Source organism: Corvus moneduloides, chromosome 1 (assembly GCF_009650955.1).
Source record: "Corvus moneduloides isolate bCorMon1 chromosome 1, bCorMon1.pri, whole genome shotgun sequence".
Taxonomy (NCBI): domain Eukaryota; kingdom Metazoa; phylum Chordata; class Aves; order Passeriformes; family Corvidae; genus Corvus; species Corvus moneduloides.
Window position 1 is genome coordinate 73,768,971 of NC_045476.1, and position 21,144 is coordinate 73,790,114.

A 21,144-nucleotide genomic window follows, 5' to 3' on the forward strand; every position below is an offset into this window, starting at 1 on the left:
TTATAGGGAAAAAATTTCAGAAACTTCTCACTGTTTCCTGAGTGCTTAATTATCCACTTCTAGCTACTCTTGTCCTTTGCTATTTAGAAACTCACTTTATGTACTTAAAAAGATCTCTCTGAAATCTTGAGATCTGTTCAAGAGTTGTGGAATGGGCTTTAGTACAAAGGTACCTTAGAAACTTCACGCTCAAAGCTTTCCATATTCAACTACCTGAGAGCTTCAGGTGTTTACTGTCAGTACTTGTACTCTTAATATCCAATTTATTCAAATATTTTTTATCTTACAGTATGTATTTAAGTGAGTTTGCTTTTTCTTTCACATGTGGGAGCAAGTGAGGGTAAGACTTAGAAAAGTACCTGCACTTCTACTAAATTCTGCTATAGTGAACCATTTTGTTTCAGAAGGGGTGTGAATCATCAGTGCATTGGGTCAGGGTTTAGGGAAGTTTCTTGTTCATCTTACAGATTTACTGTTTTTACCTATGCTTTTGTAAGTGAGAATGATTTAAACTCTTTAAAATGTATGTGCAAGCCTTCATCCGTGAAAATAGCTTACATTACAGCTGAGAATGCTGAAATTGAACCACACCTAAATGTTGCTGGAAACAATACTGTCATCATTTCAGACAGGTTGTTGTAGAGATGATGCTACAAAGTGTCATTTTTTTTTTTAATCCCAAACAGCTGCTGTTTGCAAGTATTGGGATTTCACAAGTTGGCCACATGCTACTGCTGCAGTATCCCCCAGCCTCTTGTGCCAGTTTTATTTTCTCTGGTGTAGAACAAAAGCGTTACTTGCTGCTGAAATGTTTAAAAAAAAAGTTCACCTAGTAGAAAGATGAAATACTTGGAAGTGGATTAGTAATATTTAACTCTCTACTATCTAAAAGGCATTTGGTCTTTATCATATAGTAAATTGAGCATATTTCAATTTTCTCTCCCCTGCTTGGAGAAACTTAAGGGGATAGAGGGTTAAAAGCAAAGAAGGATGAATTGAGACTTTGCCTTTAGAGAGATGACTGGGAAAACCAGATGGTATTGATTTTTCTCGTCTCTCCCCCTTTCTATCTAATGCCTTTTGATCAAGGACAAACAAATTCTGTAAGAAAACTTTTGAAAAATCACACAACTCTGAGTCAGTCTGAGACTGTATGAGGTACATTTTTTACAACTATGCTTCATAATTTTAAAAGATGAGGTATGTAGTGGGAGCTCTCAAATTAACATTGATGGTCTGTAAAGGGTTTGCATGGGTAAATGTTCAGCTGCTGTTAAAGCTTCCTCTTTATGCAATATTTTATTCTTTTTTCACTGAGCATTAGTAAAAGAGACTTTTCTCCCTTGCATCCCCTTTCTCCTTTCTTAAGACTTCTGTTGCTGAAGGGCACTGTGATGTTGTTTTACTTTTGTTGCTTTGCATTGTGATGATGATGATGACCACAGTGATGTGTGGAATTTATTTTCACAGCATTTCATGAACAGCGACACTTTCATTTGTTAATGTATCTCATCATTGCAGTATTATTATTTTGCATAATTGTTCTAATTTATTCAAGGGGCCTGACATGTTATGGTCTTTTAAGTATGTGCCCCTGGGACTTGAGTGTGTTGCCATATGGTGAGATAGTGCTGCATGACAACCTTTCAGCAACAGAAGAATTCAAAAGTGAAATAAATATGATAATTGCAAGTGTTCGGTGAAATCCTACACTTAGCACTTTGACTTTTTCCCCTTGATGCCAAGATGACTGCTTGTAGACCAACCAGGTTGAAACAGGTGTTCAAGTATTGCATCAGATATGTTAGAAATGTGCTGATGATTTTTAGTTGTCTCTGTATGTATAACTTCATTTTTAAGTGAGAGTTCAGTTTGATGTCTGAAGTCTGTAGGGCTGTTTCTTGCTCTGAGACTTGTAACTGGGCAATGGTGATTTATAGAAAAATCCAAGTTTAATATGGGATTAGAAAAGAGCAGGTAGGAATGAGAAATTTGGAAAGATTACACTGAACAAAAAAAAAAAAATAGTTCCAGTTTAGACCTGAAAAGAAAATCTTAAATCTGACAATTCGGATGGAACCAAAGTGGAGGCTTTTCAGCAGCAAAACTAAAGAAATTATTTATGATATCTTAAATGTGTAACATGCTTTCTCTCGTGTTCCTGGTCATCGGTGATTTACCTTCCAGGTTGGCATCTCAGTGTTTCACACAGAAAATGAGTTAGAAGGCATCACTTCTGATTCTCACTCAATACAGTCCAACCCAGCAAGTTTTGTTACCTTTCTTTGTCCCACCCACAGTAAGTATTTGCCACCAATAGGTGTGCACCTATTGAATTTCCAGCGATCTTTGTGTAGAAAGTTTAACTTCTGCCAGTGAAGTCTCCAAGGCAACAGCTGTTTTCCTGTAAGAGGTGATATTTTCATATGTTTTTAATCTTTTTCATCTTGTATTCCTTCTCTATAGCCTACCCAACCCTCTTCAAAATATTTGTAAACTGAAGTAGACCTTCTCTCAGGAATTTTCTGCTACTGTCTGAATATTTGGAAGCGCACAGGCCTAGAAATGGGGAGCTTTTTTTTTGTGAGGTGCACCTTAGACTTCCCAATAGGTGTTACAGCTTTGGAGTATCTTGATAAAATAATTCTACAATGTCACCTTGTGTCTCTCTCACACACATATACACACATAAATTTCAATTATTGCTGATGGAAGATTACTCTGCACCCTTCGGTGTGGGTGTGGATCCTGGGTTATTCACAGGGAGCCGAGACTCTTAAGTAAGATTTAATGTAGATGTACTTTGCAATTCAAATATGACATTCATTTATATTAACTATTTTACATGAAAATGTGACTTAGAAGTGGTTTTGTCTGTGAAATACACACAAGTAACGTTACAGATAAAAGAGCAGTAGAACTTGGGTATCTTTATTTTCTGCTTGGTTAAAAAAACAATAGATGATCAAAAGTCAGCTGTTGATTTGGAAGATGACAAAGTACTTAAAATGTGATTAGCTGAGATAGATGGAAATAAAGGAATAGAGAGAACTATAAAATCATTATTAAGAAATCCAGTGTAAGCTGTTCTATTCAGAAGTCTGGTTCATACTCTTTCTGATCTACTAGAATCCTCTGCATCTCTACAGGTGATTTATGGCTTGTCTGCTACGTGAATGTTGAAGTTGGGAATAGATTTTTCAAGTAGATTTGCTTGTATGGCCATAAATTGATTTTGCAACTGTATGTATATACAGAACCTAGTATGTCCATTTTTTCTACCTTTTTTGATTTTTTTTTTTCTTTTGTTAGAAAGAGGGATCAGTAGGCCTATTTGATTTTTTCCCCTTTTGGTTTTTAATCTTATCACCTCTTTTAATCTTTGGTGTGTTTCACAGTCTTTAACTTCAAAGTGTAATTGCAATGATGCAGCTGCTTCATGGATTGCTACATTTAATATTTTCCCCCTAACAGCAGTATTTCTTCTTTGCATCTATAATTGGATCATGCTGCTGCTGTCCCTCATGGAAACGCCAGGTTGCATATTCACCACACACCTGAGCACATGCTTACTCACTTGGTAATCTTAATTTTTTTTTCTATTTATTTATCAAAATTGACTTGTGTTACGCATATTTCCTTTGTGCTTGAATTTTATTGCAAAAGAAATGAGAGGGGAAATGCTGGCATGCACCTCTTGCTGCGCCAAGCTTTCGGATTCAGACTGTGCCTTTGTATCCCACGGCTGCATGTCTTGAATGTGAGATGTATCATACTTCAGAGCCCGGCTCCAGGGCGCTATAAAGATATCACAGATTTGGAAAGGGGGATCGATTTTGTAGCAAGCATTACTTGTTGCTGCTCTGTGCACGTTCCTGCAGGCGTGGCCTTTATTTTCCACGCTGGTAGTGACTACAGCCAGCACGGCTGCCACAGAACACCGCACATCCCATCTCTCACTCTGCAGGCAGGCGGGAGGTGATTCATTTTCCATTGTTGCTGCATCTGAAGGATTCTCCTTTCCCCTCCCACACTACCTTGGCCCCTTTAGGAAGATTTTCATCCATTAAACTTTCCCTTCTCTGTTGGAAGAACTAAATCTCTTTCAGCATTTTCAGGCTGGTGATCTAATTTGACAGCTCGTAGGTGATGTCTGTTCCTCTTCAAAGAGGCAGGTAGCCCCGGGCTAGCCAGTTGCATTGTGGATTCTGCAGATCTGGCTTGCTGTTCCTGCTGGGTGTCATCTGTCTTCTCAGTCTTGCGGTGGATAATTTTTGTCCTCCCCAGCATCATCTGCCTGAGCAGTTTCTGCCTGGCAGGCCTGTCCGTCCAGGTTGAGCATCAAACACAGTGGCCGCCCGGCTAATGTGACAAGGCACCCCTCCAAAGAGCACAGCCCCGGGCCTGCTTTGGCCAGCATCGGCATCGCAGCCCGCAAACTTCCAGCCATCACGATCGTGGTCTTGCTCTCCCATCACGGGTGCAGCCCATGGACTTATTCTGCTGGCACAAAGTATGTCCCCTGCCTTGCCCTCTTAAGGGCCGTCGCTCCGATTCCTCCCATCTGGGCAGATGTCTGCCTCAACAGGTTTGGGTTTCCCTGCCTGTTGCCGGCATTTGACTCGGACACCGCCACTTGGATGAAATAATCCTTTAGTGGATTATCATCGCCAGACAGCCTGTGGGGGAAATGACAGGACTCGGCACATTCATCTGAAGATTCTGCAATTCAGAGTGCTGCTAATGCTAATGGGAAGTGGCAGGGTGATCCCTAAAAGAGAAAGCGGGTTCCATTGCACGGCAAAAATGACAGAGGTTGTTTAGCCTATCTTCCAAAAAAATACATGATGACTACATATGTTGATTTTCATGCTCCAAGCCATAGCTATTTCCATATTTTTGTGACTTGATGACTACTTTCTATAAACTGACAGGTTCGGGGCTCCACAAGTATTGTCTTTTCATACCCATCACCTCTTTAAGTCCTCCTTAATTTCTTTAAAATATGTTTTGAAAATAAGCTTGACTGGGCAATGAGAGTAAGCAGGGGAACAAAAAACAAAAGCAGGCATAAATACAACAAATCAAGCAGCTTCTTAAAAAACAAAACAAAAAAAAACCAACCAAAAAAAAACCACCCCAAAAACCCCCAACATTATTCAAACAAAGGAGGAATGGTTTCAGGACAGTAGTCCTAGAAATCTGTCACAGGATTTACCCTTGTTGCAGTCCCATAATTCCAAACCTGACATTAGTCATGATATAAAAACTTTCCTAGAAATGCAGTAGTTACAAAGCCCCTTAACTACAGGACTTCCTCCTTAGCAAATAAAAAGCTGGAGCATAGGGCTTAGAGGGGGAAATAACTTGTCTGAGAGGCTATGAAAGGATGGCAGCTAAGCTGGAAAGGGTAAAATTAACATTTGAACAATTCTAGCCCGAGCCAGCGGCAATGTGCTGCAGATATTATTAATATATGAGCACTACTGTAATTTACTGGTGATTGTCAAGTACTTACATGCTTTGGATTCAAGTGGAAAAATATAAATACTAATTTATAGGTTGCAATATGTGGTCACTTTGGGGAAAAAAGATAATGCAGAAGGGAGCTACTTTGAAAATAATTCTTATATCTACTAATTGCCTAATTAACGTAATATTTATGTAACAGTGAAGGAGTAAAAAACTATATTACATTATATATTTGTGCTATATTTAATAATAATATTAGTTGAAGTATTGAACACTTCCCAGTGTAAGCTTCATTTTGTTAGACAGACTCCAACTATATTTTGCCTGATTTTGGAGGAGATTGTTTCAACAAAACCAATTCACTCATTTTTAAGCCTGAATTTAGAAGATTATAGATATTGTCAAAAAAACCTCCCATATAGTAATTTCAGTGAGCAGTTTCCAAGCTTTTATGATGTGACACAGAATTTAATAATAGGATAATTTTTTTGTGTCAGTTCTAATAGCTTTAAAAAGTCCCTTTTTTTTCCCTGAGCTACACAATTGCTCCTACTTACAAAAGCTATGCAGAGTAGAACACGGACAGAACTAATTTCTAACAAAGAATACATATTACTCCTGTTTTCTACTAATAAACTAGTAATTGTTCCAGCTAAACTGCCACCTTATAGGTCAGAACACTGAAGGCTGCAGCAGCTATAGCAGAATTTGTGGTCCTTGTTATTCTTCATTGACCATACAACAGTGAGCAGTGTGACATGTATTGCAGATTAAAAAAAAATGTGTAAAAGAAGAAACAAACTTAGATGCAATGGCCTAAATAGGATCAACCTGTTCTAGAAATTATTGAGTTTATTGAGTAGTGGGGGGGAAAAAGTCACGAACAGAAGTTAATACACTGTAATTTATAAGTGGCCAGGAGGGAGGCAAGTATATTGAAAATATTCTAATGCTCTCACAGAATCACAGGATGGGTCAGGTTGGAAGGCACCACAGTGGCTTATCTGGTCCAACCTGCCTGCTCAAGCAGTGTCATCCCAGAGCACTTGGCACAAGATTGCATCCAGAAGATACTTAAGTATCTCCAGGGAGAGAGACTCCACAGCCTGTCTGGACAATCTGTTCCAGTGCTCGGTCCTGCACAGTAAAGTTCTTCCTCATGTTCAGGTGGAACTTCCTGGGCATCAGTTTCTCCCCATTGCCTCCTGTCCTGTTGCTTGGCACCACTGAGAAGAGCCTGGCTCCATCCTCTTGGTACCCTCCCTTCAGATACTGACAAGACATTGATACAGTTCCCTCTCAGTTGTTTCTTCTCAAGGCTGAACAAGCCCAGTTCCCTCAGCCTTTCATGGTAAGAAATGCTCCACTCCCCTATTCAATTTGTAGCTCTCCACTGGACCTGCTCCAGGAGCTCCATGTTTCTCTCACACTGAGAAGCCTCTCTTGTACTCTGAAGTTGTTTTAAAAGAAATGTACAGTGATTTTGTGTCATTTTTGCATTTTTTAATAGTTGTAAAAAAAGACTGCTGCTCTTTTTTTTTTTTTTTTTTTTTTAGCCTGTGTGTCCAGTGGTTGTTATTCACGTTTGCTGCACCTAGAAGCAAACTGGATTGCTTAATGCATGTCTCTTACTATAATTTCTGAATCATAGCATCAACTAGGTCGGAAAAAACCTCTGAGATCATCGAATCCTACCTATAACTAAACACTACCATGTCAACTAGACCAAGTGCCATGTCCAATCTTTCCTTAAACACCTCCAGGAATGGTGACTCCACCGCGTCCCTGGGCAGCCCACTCCAGTGTCTCATCACCCTTTCTGTGGAGAAATTCTTCCCGATGTCCAGCCTGAAGCTCCCCTGACACACCTTGAGGCCATATCCTCTTGCCCTGTCGCTGGTTACCTGGGGCACGAGGCCGACCTCCACTTGGCTACAGCCTCCTTTCAGGGAGTTGTAGAGAGCGATAAGGTCTCCCCTGAGCCTCCTTTACTCCCGGCTGAACACCCGCAGCTCCCTCAGCCGTTCCTCACAGGACATGCCCTCCACACCCTTCCCCAGCCCCGCTGCCCTTCTCCAGACTCGTGAGCGTCTCTCCTCCCACAACAGCAGCTCCCAAACCCGCAGGTTTGGGAGGGATCGGGGATCCTTGGGGGCGGTTCCCGCAGCCGCGGCCGGCGCGCCGCGATGACCTCACGCCGCGGCTGCGGGCCGGGCGGAAGCGCTGCGGGCGGGAGGCCGGGGCAGGGCCGGGGCAGGGCCGGGGCTGCGCTGCGCGGGGCCGCCGAGCGCCATGAGCGGGGCCGGCCCCGCGTCCCCCGGCCGCGGCAGCGCGGCGGCCCCGCCGCCCGCCGACAGGAGGCGGGACTCGCCGGTCTCCGGGTCCCCGATCCAGCCCATCATAAAGGGTAAGCAGGGAGCGGTGCGGGCTCCCGCAGGTGCCGAGCCCGCTCTGTAACCCCGCGGCAGCGGCGGAGAGACGGCCCAGGGGCCCGGGAGGGGAGGGTGGTCCCGTGACCACCCAGGGCCGGTCCAGCTCTCCGGGACTCCAGCGCCCTCCAGCCCTCCGAGGTTCCGCGGCGTGTGCTGAGGTTTAAAGCTGGACACCTGGGGGGCTTAGCTGGCTTTCATCTCTCAGAATTGGAAACTAGGGTGTCTCTGTGACTTTATTTCGGGGAGCTGGGTCGGCCACGGAGGCCCTTGCCACGGGCATGGAGTTTCTTGGGGAAGCACTTACTTGGGTCTTGTTTGCCCAAGTTTTGTCCTGGTTAATCCGTGCGCAGAAGCGTTTGGACTGGAAGTGGTTTATCCCATGCTTTATTTACTGCAATCATGTCTTTCCCAAATTTCTAAATAATCGTCTGCACCGTTTTGGACGGGTGGGGTTCAGGGTGTAGAACAAACCCAGGTGGATACAGTAGAGACGGGGAGCACAGGGCAGGTCCAGCAGCTGAGGCAGGAGAACACATCATTTAGATGGCAGCGCCGGCTAAAGTCTTTTTTGGGATTGTGCTGTGTATTTCTTGAAACAGTACTTGCTATGCTCTCACAGTGCTTTTCAATTTAGCAGGCTTTTTCTTTGTGACACGTGACCCTGTTTCTCCGCACATACTTAAGTAGCAAATACTCTTTTCCAAGACTAAATTTCAAGTCTGGCCCTGGAATACAAGAAAATGCTGACAGTTTTCCTTTATAATGAGGATTCCTTTTGTCTTTTGCTGCAGAAGATTCCCACACTTACGCTGTTAATCTGTTAAACTGCAGCATTTAGTTCTGTTCTTTTACCAGCATTAGCAATCAGATACGGAAGCTGTACTGAGCAGAAAGAGCGTTGAGACAAAGGGTGCTGAGCCACAGAGGAGAGCATTCATCCTCACAGAAAGGTGTCTTTGGCATCGGGAATACTGGCTCGTTGTGTTTTATCTAAGCTGGTGGCTTGCTGGATAGATAGGTTACCCTACAAATACTGTTTTGATGCTCTTTTGGTTTTGTATGTACTCGGTGAGCAATAGTCCTTCCTCACACTGAGGTATGGTGTACTGCCTGTGTTTTGTAGCCTGGTGTGGGAGTGAGAGAAAAACTAAAATTCTGGCTGTCATTAATCTTCTAGATATTGGGGAAGTCTATTCAAGACTGCTGGATCACCGACCAGTAATTCAGGGAGAAATACGTTACTTTGTTAAAGAATTTGAAGTAAGTATTTGTATCTTATTGGCTGCTGTCACAGTCTGAAACTTTGAAAAGTTTTAGCGTCTTTTTAGATACTATAATAGGTACGTAACTTTCTTCAGAAGGACTTGACATGGATTTTTTTCCCAAAATAACATACCTGCAGTATACATCTGCATCTTTAGCAAACAAGGTGGTAATTTAGGTCTTTTAAAAGTTTTGAAAGGGGCATGTGGGTTTTTTTTTTCCTGCAGAAGCCTGGCAGGAATATTGATGTAGGAGAATAATGTAGTCCTAACATCTTAGAGAAGTCTAGTTGGTTCAAGGAAAGTATTGTTGGCCAGTATAGGTTTACATTTCATTGAGAAACTACTTTATGCCTCAGCTGGATTCAGCTAGCATAGCTGTAATTTTATTTTCTTTGGTTTTCATTACACGAGACCAAGTGATATACTGGAAGAGAAGAGCAACACTTCATGCAAAGTAATAAAATCATTAAAAATTGAATGACTGTTATCTGATTGGCTGCAAATAAGGCTAAAGTACTGAAGGTGTAAAAGTGTTTATATACAGCTTTGCCTGCAAAGTATAATTTGGTTTCCACAAGATGGCAGCAAAAGTTTAGAAAATTTGAATCTTATGCCAGCAAAAGGCTGTTTCTGAGTAGATTTTCTTTCTTACAGTATGTGGAATTTAAAGTCTGTCTTGAAAAAGCGGTTACACCTCAAAATTCCTGTATGCAGACCTGATCTGAATGACAATAAAATGTCTTTCCCCCTCACCGCCCCCTCCCCTCTGACCCAGATTGTAGCTTACATTTCAAGCAGGTCTATTTTGTCTCTGCTGGTTTAGCAAAATACAGATGTGAAGTAAACTCCTATCAGATCTGTATCGTATGGGCTTGAGAGTCATAAGAAATTATTTCTTTTCTCTTTTTTCCCTAACTAAGCTGTAAGTAAGTAGTTTTACATGTCATTCCACAGGATGGAAAATATTAAACTCACAGACAAAATTAGAACTTATATCTTTAGGCTGATAATTCATATATTTGTCCCATTTCACCTGAAGTCTTGTTCTGTTCCTTAGACAAATTTAGTATATTCTTAGATCTTTTATTGAAATTTTATTACTGATTTATACTTTTATGGGAAAAATAGCAAAGTAGAGGATTGTTTAAATTTTTGCAGTTTAGAATTTCTTTTAAGTGGGCTCAGGACCACCAGCACCCAAAAACTCCACTTGTTTCTAACTTTGAGGTAAGAGACACTTTCTTGTTGTAGTAGGATATGTGCTTATTTTTTCAATTACTAGCACCTAGTGTGCAAGGAATGGAGATTTGCACTCAGGGAATCTGGAGCCTGTTTAATTAAGGTGTTTTACTTGTCTGTGCTTATGTTTCTGAAGTTTTAAGATGGATGTGGTAATCCCTGTCCCACTTCATGTGATACAATGGTTTTTGTTTATGTAGAGTTTTTATCTTAAGTAAAGCACTGGTGAAATTCAGAGTGGGAATAGTGCTGTGGCTTCAGAAAAATAGATTTTTTTTTTAAAATTTAGACAATAAAACAAGATCTTACTGTACTTGTAATTAATCATGATCAATAGTGAGCTAGAAGAGCTGCCTCTTTAGTCAGCTGTATTATATTATTTTTTAGTCAACTTCATTGATTTACTTCAGTTAAAATAATTTTACTTGCATTGTTTTCACCTCATGCCATGCTAAATGTGGAGGGTCAGACATCAAGCAAGCAGAATCATTGCTATGTTATTTCTCAGTAACAGCTGAATTATAAAAATGAAATGCTTTCAAGCTCTGTTGTTCTCTGTTGTTTTAGAGATGTTGTATATTATCTATACAAAACAGCACATTTTTCCATATGGTGTGTAACTGTCTTTTCTCACAAGGGCCAGAGGAGTCATTCAAAGGATTCTTGTATTTTAATGTGAAGAATGGAGCATTGCTGTCTTTTTTTGGCAATTTTATCTATGTTGTTAAATAAGTAGATAACACTTTAGTAGGTAATGATCTAGTCTTTGAGATGAAGCTATTAGTTTATCAACTGGGAAGCCATCTTTAATTTGCAAAGTGAAATTCCTTGCTAGCCACTCACCTTCTTTCATTTTTGTGGCAGGAAAAACGCGGTCTCCGAGAACTGCGAGTACTTGAAAATCTAAAAACCACGATCTTTGAAACAAATGAACGTGTTCTTCCAAAGTGTGAGCAGGCAATGCAAGACAATTTGAGTGAAACCTTCAAGAGATGTAAGCAGGTTGCTTCTTATTGCTCTTGATGCATCGTTTTGAGTAATTTAAATAGTTTGGATTCAAAATATGATTTGTAAAAGCATTACCCCACTTGGGTAATTTTCTACTGTTTAACAAACTGTGCTTTGTTCTCGTTTCTGTGAAATTTTAAAAGGGAAACAACAGGGACATTTTTAATATGTAGTAGTTCAGCCAATCAGCTCTTGCTAAGGTTACATTAAAGTTTTTTGCTGGTTTGAGTAGAAGTTGTTTCAGCTCATTCTTTTCCTATTCAATTGGAAATAGTACTCCACATTGACTAAAGCCATGGGCAAAATTTCAGTTTCCTGGTTTGTTGCAAGCATGCTGTGGTGTTACCTTCAAGTGTCTTAATTTTCCCGCAGGAGTGTATAATACTGTCTCCTATCATTTAAAACAAAACTTGCCACTGTATAGCTATGAAATGTATTATTATCATTATCTTCAGTCACAAATTGGGAAGTAATAGTGATTACATGCTAATCTCAGTTTCATCCTTATAATAATTAATATATTTCTTTAGTGCTCAGATTTTAAAAGAAAGTTTAAGATTTGTACTAATATTTAAGTGTCTTTTTTTTTTCTTACTCATTCAGCAGGATGGCTTCCTCAAAAGAGATTTTAAGAGAGTGTGGTAGCTTTAGCTGCTAAATTTATGCAGTTGAAACATGCCACTGTGGGTTTTGTTACAATTTATGTGTGGCATGTTGTATAAGCATTTAATTTCCTATAACTTATTTATATGGCATCTGGCATATGCAGAATAGCAAATGGTAGATGATGCTTTACACATAAAAGGATTGCAGGAAAATATTGAAACTTAAAATTTAGTGATGCAAATAAGACATATGTTCTAATACCGTCTAACTGGGGTGAACCTTCCATGCTGCTCCCTGACCAGCTGTGCAGTATATCTTTAGTAATACAATCACAGAATGGTTGAGGTGGGAAGGGACCTCTGGAGGTCATGCCCAACCTCCCTGCTCAAGCAGCAGCAGCTTGAGCCAGTTATCCAGAACTGCATCCAGTTGCTGCCCCGGGAAATAAGTGTATTTAATTCTGTGTTAAAATTAAGCATTAATTAAGTTGGGGGGAAAAAAGTGTGTAGGAATACAGTTCCTATTTCCTTTGAGAAGTTTTCCCAGGCTTAGTCTGGGAGACAAGAGACTGACTCCAGCATAAAGATGTTGTACCTGCGGAGTGCATACACAGCTGATAGGGAAGAAATAAGGAAGAAAAACCCAACTAAGTAAAACATAGAGTTTGGTCACCTGTTTCTACTTACTGACTTGAGAGTGGCTTTTGATGTCTTCTGAGGTGCTGAGTAGTGCACTCCAGCTCATCAGCAACACTAAGAATGTGGGCACGAGAGGACCTCACTGCCTTCCTGCTTTTGGCTTCTAGAACACACAAAGTTGAACTCTGCAATAAGCCTACTTACTTTTAGGAGTGTAAAAGTTTTAAGTGTAAAGCATTTTCTGCAAGTACAGATGACTCTCGGGCAGAGTTAAGTGACACACTGGAATATAATCTTCACCTTGCAACAGCCTCTCATCTCCTAAATCCCTTTCAGGCAAGTTTCTTTGATTTACAGCAGCAGACTGATCTACTGCAATTTGTTGTTTCAGTGCAAGCTGCCAACGCTATGATCCATAGACTCCAAGAGAGGGAGTATGAAGTGAGAAAGGTAAAGGATGGATGGAGAGATTTTTATTTTGTGATCTAAGAATCTCATGCTTCACAGCAAGTTTATCTGCCTTCAGTATAGCAAAACTTAAAAACATATTTCTCTATACCTTATATACTTGCAGTAAAACTTCTTTTGGGATGATTTCTGCCCTTCTAAAATGCACACTGCAAAGTTAATGGATCTAGCTAACTCTTCCTGCAATCTCCTGATACATGGAAACTTTTTTTTTTTTTTATTTCCTTTGCTTTATTTTCCCTCCTAGCTCAGACTATAACATTTGTCACGTATAGGGAAAGCTTAAATATAAAAAAAGCTTATTTTCTGTGGAACAAAAAACATCTACTAACCTACCAGAATGGAAATGTAAATCTTTCCTAGTTAGCTGAGAACATTGACCATATTATATATATATTGCTTGTTGAAAAGGAAGTGGTTTTTTTCACTTGTGGATGGGTTATTTAATGAAGGGCTATATTATAGGAACATGCGAATCATTGGAACCTTTTCAGTTGGCTACACTTTGCTTATTTGAAATACATGTGCTCTGAATCTAAAACCTGGAAAATTATACAAGAAATTAGTTTCCTGTATTCCCATTACTACTTCTTTATTGTGTTCCTGTGTTATCTCTTTACTTGCAAAATGCTGTTGATAATAATTTGGTTCAGAAGTACTGGAGACGTTTCCATGGCCATCAAGCAAAACAGGGTGTGCATTGATGGATGTAAGCTGATAGCCATGTTTTTCTTTCCTTTTTTGTAATTGATGAAGATGGGCAGTCCAGTTGCAATTGAATACTGGTACTGTGCAAACAGCACACTGCTGAGCACTGACAGAGTTTGCTTGTGTCTAACACTACTGTAGATACTGGTAGAGAGGTAGGAAATTCTTACAGTTCTGCTACTGTTTGTTTGAAGCAAAGCTTTAATAAGAAATTTATAACTTAGAAAATGAACAGTCAGTAAGAATGGTGACTATTTTTTTTTTTTTTTTTTTTAATATGTAGTGGAAGAGTAGTTACAGGTATTCTGGATTCATAGCATGTCTTAAAAGTTTGTATAGTAAGACTTTTTGGCTTGAAACTTTCCAAATGGGAGTAATAACAGGTGGGTAACTTATTAAAAATATAGATAAAAGTTGTCATTGTAATGCAGCCACTTGAGGCAAAATACCTTTTCCTTACTTTTCTGAGATGATGTGTTCTGAAAAAATGATGGGATTTTGGCAGAATGTAGTGTCAGGTTTGGGTAGGTGATGTGTAATTATGTCAAAAAGTGTTTGAAACACCAATGTTGCAAAACCTGTTGAATACAAAGTAGTGTATCAGTCAAACTGTTAGTACACACCCGGTGGATTTTGTTAGTAGATGTTACTATATCTGTTGCAAACAAAATGAATCTTGGCATAATGTTTTTAAAGTGTATAAAATGCTGCACTGAAAAAAATTGTGTATTTAGCCATGCTGTGTGAGCTTGAAGAGCAGCAGAGAGAGTGTTTAAGAATACATAAATGGGTTCCCAGTGCCTTTAGTTGACAAAAATGCCATACATATAAAAGTCATTGCTGATACACTAAAAAGGAGAGGGATTAAAAATAAAAAGCAGGATTAATCTCTCTTTTGCTGGGAGATGGAGCAAATGGGAGAACAACTGCCTAGATTTATTTTGGCTTCTGCACCTGTAATATAAGGGAGCCAGACTGTTAATACAGCTCACAAGCAATCCACAGAATTGTATTACATTTTGTCGTGTGCATTGAATGTGTGTATGATCTCTCTTTCTAGATATCTAGACATTTTAAAATTTTTTTTCAAGATAAGAGAGTGAACAGAATTAGATTTACCAGAAGCCAAGCAGTAGGAAAGTATGAGGGGAAAAATAACTTATTTATAAAAGAAGACATTAATCACAGTGAGAGCTAGCTGGCTAAAGCAGAAATACTAGCTGCCAGTTTCAAAACATTTAATATCTATGTTGTTATATTTTATCGAAATAGCATCATTGCTAACACAATCATGTTAATAGTATTGCAGACATTTTGCCACTTGTTTTGGATTGGCTATGCAAAATAAGTGTTTTCTTTTCAGTTTCTCCTTTCCATATGTCTTCATGCTAGTTTTCAGATACTTTAACATTATGTAGCTCTGATTAAACCCCCTGTTTTAATATGGAAATGATTACTAAAAACTTCTTATTTTCCTCCCCTCAGCTTCAGGCAGAGAAGGTGACGGCTCGTGAAGAGAAGTGCATCGCCCACTGGGAGGAGTTCATGAAAGAGCAGCAGAACAAGCGTGCGGAGGTGGACGAAGAGCACAGAAAAGCTATGGAGCGCCTCAAAGAGCAGTACTCTGAGATGGAGAAGGAGCTGGCCAAATACGTTTCTTTTTAAGACCTTTTTTAATAATGCTGGGTTTGTGCCATGCTCAGTTGCTTCCGATTTAAATTGGGGTTCTTTTGGAAAGCTGAAATTGATAGAAAAAAGGAGAATTTCCTCTCCAGGCTTGGTATGGGAAGAAAAGGTTTGCATACTTTCAACTTAAGTGCCTATCTATGCTTGTTTGATTCAGGGCAGGTGGAATGCCAGTATTTCCTTGTTTGTTGGAAAGTGGAACTGAAAATTGTGTGACTACACCAGCTCAGGGAGTTGCAAACTGGAGTTCTCTCCCATCAACAGAGCATCGTATCATTTGAGAAAACAGAGACTAATGTAATATTAACTATCCTGGTGTGCAGCCACAGCCCTTTCCCAAAAAGTAGGTTGATAGGCTCCAGCCATAGTTAGCTGAGAATTCACTGGGAAAACTCTATATTCTGTTTGTAGATTTCAAGAAAATAAACTTGTCTTACGGAATATTTTACTTTGAAAATTTACTGGTGAAAGATCTCAACAGAGTTTTAAATCAAATTGTAATTCAAACTTTTGGGTTGTATGTTCAGTATTATGAAGTAGAGTTGCAATTTGAATGGTTTTTGCTAACATAAAAATTGTAAGGTAAGCTTGGTTAACAATTCCTTTTTTTTTTCTCCCTGTAAATGTCTCAGGCCTCTCTTTTTAAGCTTTACTGTTCTAAGCAAAGCCACAACAAGCTAAAAAGTAATCATGAGAAGCATATCAGTCTTTGTATTAGCTTTGCAGCTAGTACAGTTTTACCTTAAATACTTGGCATGCTGTTGGTTTACATAGGATAAGCTTGTCAGAACTTTATGAGGCAATTGAGGTAAGATTTTTGTTTCTTTATCAGTTTAACAAATGAGCAGATTAGTGGTTAAATGCCTGCGGTACCGATCTGCTTTCGTACTAACTTACTCTTACAGCGTACGTGAAACTCCTGCGCTGCTTTCCTTTATTCCAAACTTGCAGTTACCAGCAGTGTAACTGAAGAAGTTAATCAGTTCATTAACCAAGGAAAATGAGACGTAGTACCTTAATGAAATTTGCTGCAAGCTAACGGTTAGTGCAGGAAATGTCTTTCCATAATTTTGCTGGTGTCCAATGTAGAATGGAAACAGGTAAAAATAAACAGAATTTACGCTTTACCTGTATTGCAGCAGTAATACACCAACAAGGGTTGCTTGTGTAAGCTCATGGCTTGGTTTCAAGGCTCCATTCCTGGCAGCATGTTGATAGTGTGATTAAAGTTAGTAGAGGAGATGGAATAAGTATTTGAGATTTCTTTCAATAACACTGAATTCCTGCCAAGCTGCTCTGCCTGCTACCGTAGGCCCAACAGCTTCATCAATCATCATCGTGTATCTGGACTGAAAAGAGGAGTTACCAACACTGGGGCATGCTGGAATGTTGTTAATTCTCTGTTCTGAATGGAAAAAACATAGATGTCTCAAAAGGATCCCACACATGTAAAATAGGAAAGCCTCTTTTAGAACAACTCCTGTCTGAATAAAGGGTGACTGCTGTAATATTTCTCAGCTTGTGTACCCGTGATGAATGTTGTTACTAAGCTCAGACTTTTCATTTAAAAAGAAAAAGTTCGTTCTTGTCTGTCTTTAGAATTGGGTATGGAATAGTTTTGTTTGGAGCACAGATTGGAAGTGGCTTCTCTCTTACCAGATTATTTGATGTATATGTGCTCAAAGCCCAAATATGTTTGTAACAAAATGCATTTAACTGCATACTGAATTAATTTATATTTTTGCACTGATAATTTTTTTTAAGATTTAGATATCTAATTAACTGTGCACTGGAGCTGTAGATTTTAGTATTTCATCAATTTGAGAGCTCTTAAGCAATGATGCGAGTGTTACAAGTTGGATATTCACTGGAAAATAAAGTGGTATTTCCAAAACCTGGGATGTGTGTTCCTGATTCTTTGGAAAGCTTCATAAGTACTAACACTGAAAATGTATTCCTCTTTCAGAATGTTTTATGCTGAAGAATCTTTTATGCTGGAGATCATTTGAAAGCACATTTCTTCAAAATCTCTATCTACCTAATAATAATAATAATATAATTCGGTCAATGTTATTCATTGAATGAAAACTATCTGTTCCTGAAATAATTTCATTTAGTAACTTTCACTTTTTTTGCATGATATGCTATAGGTTTTGAGGTACTTGGAAATGCTTAATCATCTCTGAAGCAACTTGCCAACATTTGTAGCAAAACCTGTTTTTTCTGTCCAAATGCTTAAAAAAATCTCAACCAATACTTGTGTCCAATACTATCTAAATATGTCTGACTGATAAAAAAAGATTCCTGTCTTCAGCAGTTTTTTATCAAGGTGGGGCTATGGTCTGTCTGGACACAGTAGTTCTCCACAGTGCAACTTCCTTTGCAAGATTCAAATTCCTGTTATTCACAGTCTCAGCCATTTGGGAGAAATAGAAAAATGAATAGTTTAAAAATTGGGTTTATGTCATTGGTGCATGAAGGAAGTGTTTCACCTTACACTTGCAGTTTTACATGACTGAATTCCATAGCTTTAAAGATCTTGAGGATTTATTTAATCCTTGTTAAACCTGATAAAAGTTTGCATTGGATTCCAGTAGGAACTGAAAAAGGTCCTCAATATTAAGTTAACTTCTGATGTGAAAGGTGAGTTTTGCAATCTGTCTTCGTAGCAGACTACATGTATAACTTTTCACTATTAGTGCTGTTTATTTTGCTGAACTGTTCTTTGGAACTGAAAGGTAACCACTGGAATATTTTCTTAGTCCTTCTGTTGTAATATACACATAGCAAAGAAGCTGCTGTCTTCCTTGGAACTGCTGTAGGAAATCTACCCCTGCTGTATTTATTTAGGAGCCATAACAAATTGGGGAACTCGAGAGGTATTTAAGGGTTTGGGTTTTTTAAACTGCCTTATGTTAACAATGAACCTGTGTGCTGTTCTTCTTGTAATGTTTTATGTCTAAGGCCTAACACATTGTTTTAATCTTAGGAATGAGGGAGAATGCTGATTTGTATGTTCTCCCTCTGCTTCTTTCTATGGTGACACTAGGTAATACTTTTTAAAGAAAAGGTAGATCATTACAACATCACATCACAGAACATCACATCATCTCTAATAATTCATGGCTTGTTAAATCTTTCCTCATAAACGGTGGAGTTTTCTTCAGTAGTCAAACTATACAGCAAACACATGGCATAATCAGCCAGTGAATTGGATCTATTCACTGCTGCTTTGAGAAAAGCTTGAGATGTCTCAAGGGTGTCGATTTTGAAGTTGACAGAAGTTCCCCAGCAGGTGTCAGTGCAGTCTGGAGAAGGAACATGAGGAAGCCTGGTTTAATACGAGGTATGAAACGTAAATGCTGCTGTTCAGTTGTAACACAGTGTTTTGTGTGAGTAAAAGATGTTTTGTGGATGAAGCCACATACTTTTAAATATAAAGTGGCACTGCTTAGCAGTGGCATTTCCCCCATTAGAACAGGACACAAAGTTATTTATGTAACCCGTGCTGATGTGAACAATGTTGTCTGTAGCTCTTCTGCATTCTAATTAAAATTTATTATAATCTGAGATTAGACTCAAATGTTGATGATTAAAACCTTCATGAGCTGCATTCTTGCACTACTGTTGGTTTTAGTGGATCAGGTTTTCTGCAGATTTGATGCAAAAGTTTAAGCTTACTGAAAGAGATTGTGCCATAAAAAGGAAATGGGACCTTCTGCAAATAAAATTTGTGAACAAAATTAGTGCAACACACATTTTTAAAGCAGGCCAGTTACTTTAATTGCTTATAATGAAATGAACTTCTCAAAGTAGTAAAGACGCAGTACTCTCAGCACTGTTGGTCAAGCTTCTGGTCTGTGTGTCAAGGTACAGCAGAATCTGCAGGAAGATGGAATTGCAGCAGCTGTAGCAGGATTTTAATGGTTAACACAGTTTTCATAAATAGTTTAGTCAAAGATTGTTCAAAAATTCCAAATAATGTAGACATTTAAAATAGAAGGCAGAAGCCAAAAGCCATCAGAGTCTGTTTTGAAGCAATTAATAAAGGGAGTATTCTAAGGGTTGAAAGAAATCCTGTAAAAATACCTTACTCCACATCCATGTACCTTCCAGTTCTGCAGAGTGTACAGTTTTGCATGCAGTACCTTGGCAGTTTCATAGATAAGTAATGAACAAGGTAGGAACAAATTTACTCAAGACAGTGGGGAGCATTAGAAAGAAGAAAATCTTGCAGAAGTCCTGCTAGGGTGTAAAACTGTAGCTTTGAAAATCCGGGCTCAGACTTGTACTTCCTAACTAGAAATCATGTAGACCTATCCACCTAAGTCTCAGTTTGCCACCTAATAGGCTTTGTCTGGGCCAAATCAGGGCATAGATGGTTCAGATTTTTATTTGCCATCATTTTGTAGATGGTGAAGGAAAAGATAACCCTTTCAAGATGAACTTTCGAGACTACTGTACAATACTGTATTTTGAAACTGTAATTTAGAATAAAACCTTACATTTCCTCAGTCTTCTCCACTAATGACTCACTGGGTGGATACAAGGAGACTTGCAACTGAGAATATTTTTTTTTTTTTAACAGACATTGCATTTAATGTGATAGAATGGAATTTAGTGAGAACCAAAGCACTATTTATGTCTTTTGCTTGGTACTCATTACTAACTTTTTGAGAGGGACATCATCTATAAATTCATCCAGCATTTCATGACATATGGTCCCAATATTCTTTAATCTGGAAAAAAAAACCCCTTTGTTCTTGCTGCAGTAAATGTTGCAGGACCTGGATAAGCATTTTTAGTTGTCTTTGAATTAATTGTAAAATAAATTTGCAATCTTGATTTGCAGAGCTTAGGGGGTGGTCCCTAGTCAGCGCTTTCCTGAACAAGGATATGCAAAAATGCCTTTTGCTGCAACGTGTTTTAGAATATGCACAGCACTTTTCAGTAGCTTTAACCCCAGGAAATTTAGTTCAGGATTGCTCGAGGTCATAGGAAGTCCTTTATGAGTAGACCCAAGTTTGTCCTTTCCAGATGCTTTTAGCCCTCATTAAATAAATTCCGGTTCCTGAAAATCCCCTCTCCAGATGGCTCTAAATATGTTCCAATATTTACTATGTCAACTAGAAAGCTTCTAAGCTGAATTACATAAATAGGAAATACCGTGCATCCTTCCAGTGTACTGATTTGAAAAAAACTGAACATAATTTAGAAAATATTTACTAAACAATGAATGTTCAAAATTGTAAAGTAGAATTACGGTGGTATGCCTAGGTAGCAGCTTGATTTCAAACAACAAATTAGCTTTTGAAATCCTAAAGAGGAGTTATCCATCAAGCTCTCAAAATCTTAAGGATTCAAAAGCCTGCAAAATATCACCACAGTGGAAAAATTTTATGGAATCAAGAACCACGTGAAGCCAACAGGGCTTTGATGTTTGTGTCCTGACCAAGTCTAGAGGTGCTCATTGTATCAGCCAATGTGATGAATTTGTTGTCTGGGGCACCTTGAATATGAATGCTGCACAGATACCTAGTGTAGGACAATACCTTTCTCCCATTTGTTTAGCAATTGTTTGTGTACCCATGGATCCAGGACAAGTAGCCTAATCACCAGCTG

The 21,144-nt window shown here is 39.0% G+C and overlaps 1 protein-coding gene across 2 annotated transcripts; it reads left to right on the forward strand.

Moving 5' to 3' along the window:
• Positions 1–7,711: 7,711 nt before the first annotated feature.
• Positions 7,712–17,421, forward strand: BLOC1S5 (biogenesis of lysosomal organelles complex 1 subunit 5). 2 transcript variants are annotated; one of them, XM_032115905.1, is made up of 6 exons: positions 7,750–7,879; positions 9,082–9,164; positions 11,273–11,402; positions 13,052–13,110; positions 14,120–14,219; positions 15,322–15,423. In XM_032115905.1, the coding sequence occupies exons 1-6, from the start codon at positions 7,765–7,767 to the stop codon at positions 15,348–15,350; spliced, it is 516 nt and encodes a 171-aa protein (XP_031971796.1). In that variant the 5' UTR covers positions 7,750–7,764; the 3' UTR covers positions 15,351–15,423. The 2 variants fall into 2 exon arrangements, with proteins under 2 accessions (XP_031971785.1, XP_031971796.1); XM_032115894.1 differs by lacking the exon at positions 14,120–14,219 and having other exon boundaries at positions 7,712–7,879; positions 15,322–17,421.
• The last annotated feature ends 3,723 nt before the right edge of the window (positions 17,422–21,144 follow it).

What these genes read in the sequence shown, in the direction of transcription:
- BLOC1S5 (XM_032115894.1), top strand. Translation starts at nt 7,765, where the DNA reads ATGAGCGGGGCCGGCCCCGCGTCCCCCGGCCGCGGCAGCGCGGCGGCC. An exon ending in GATCCAGCCCATCATAAAGG is followed by an intron (nt 7,880 to 9,081) that starts GTAAGCAGGGAG and finishes TTAATCTTCTAG; the next exon opens with ATATTGGGGAAGTCTATTCA. An exon ending in GGGAGTATGAAGTGAGAAAG is followed by an intron (nt 13,111 to 15,321) that starts GTAAAGGATGGA and finishes TCCTCCCCTCAG; the next exon opens with CTTCAGGCAGAGAAGGTGAC.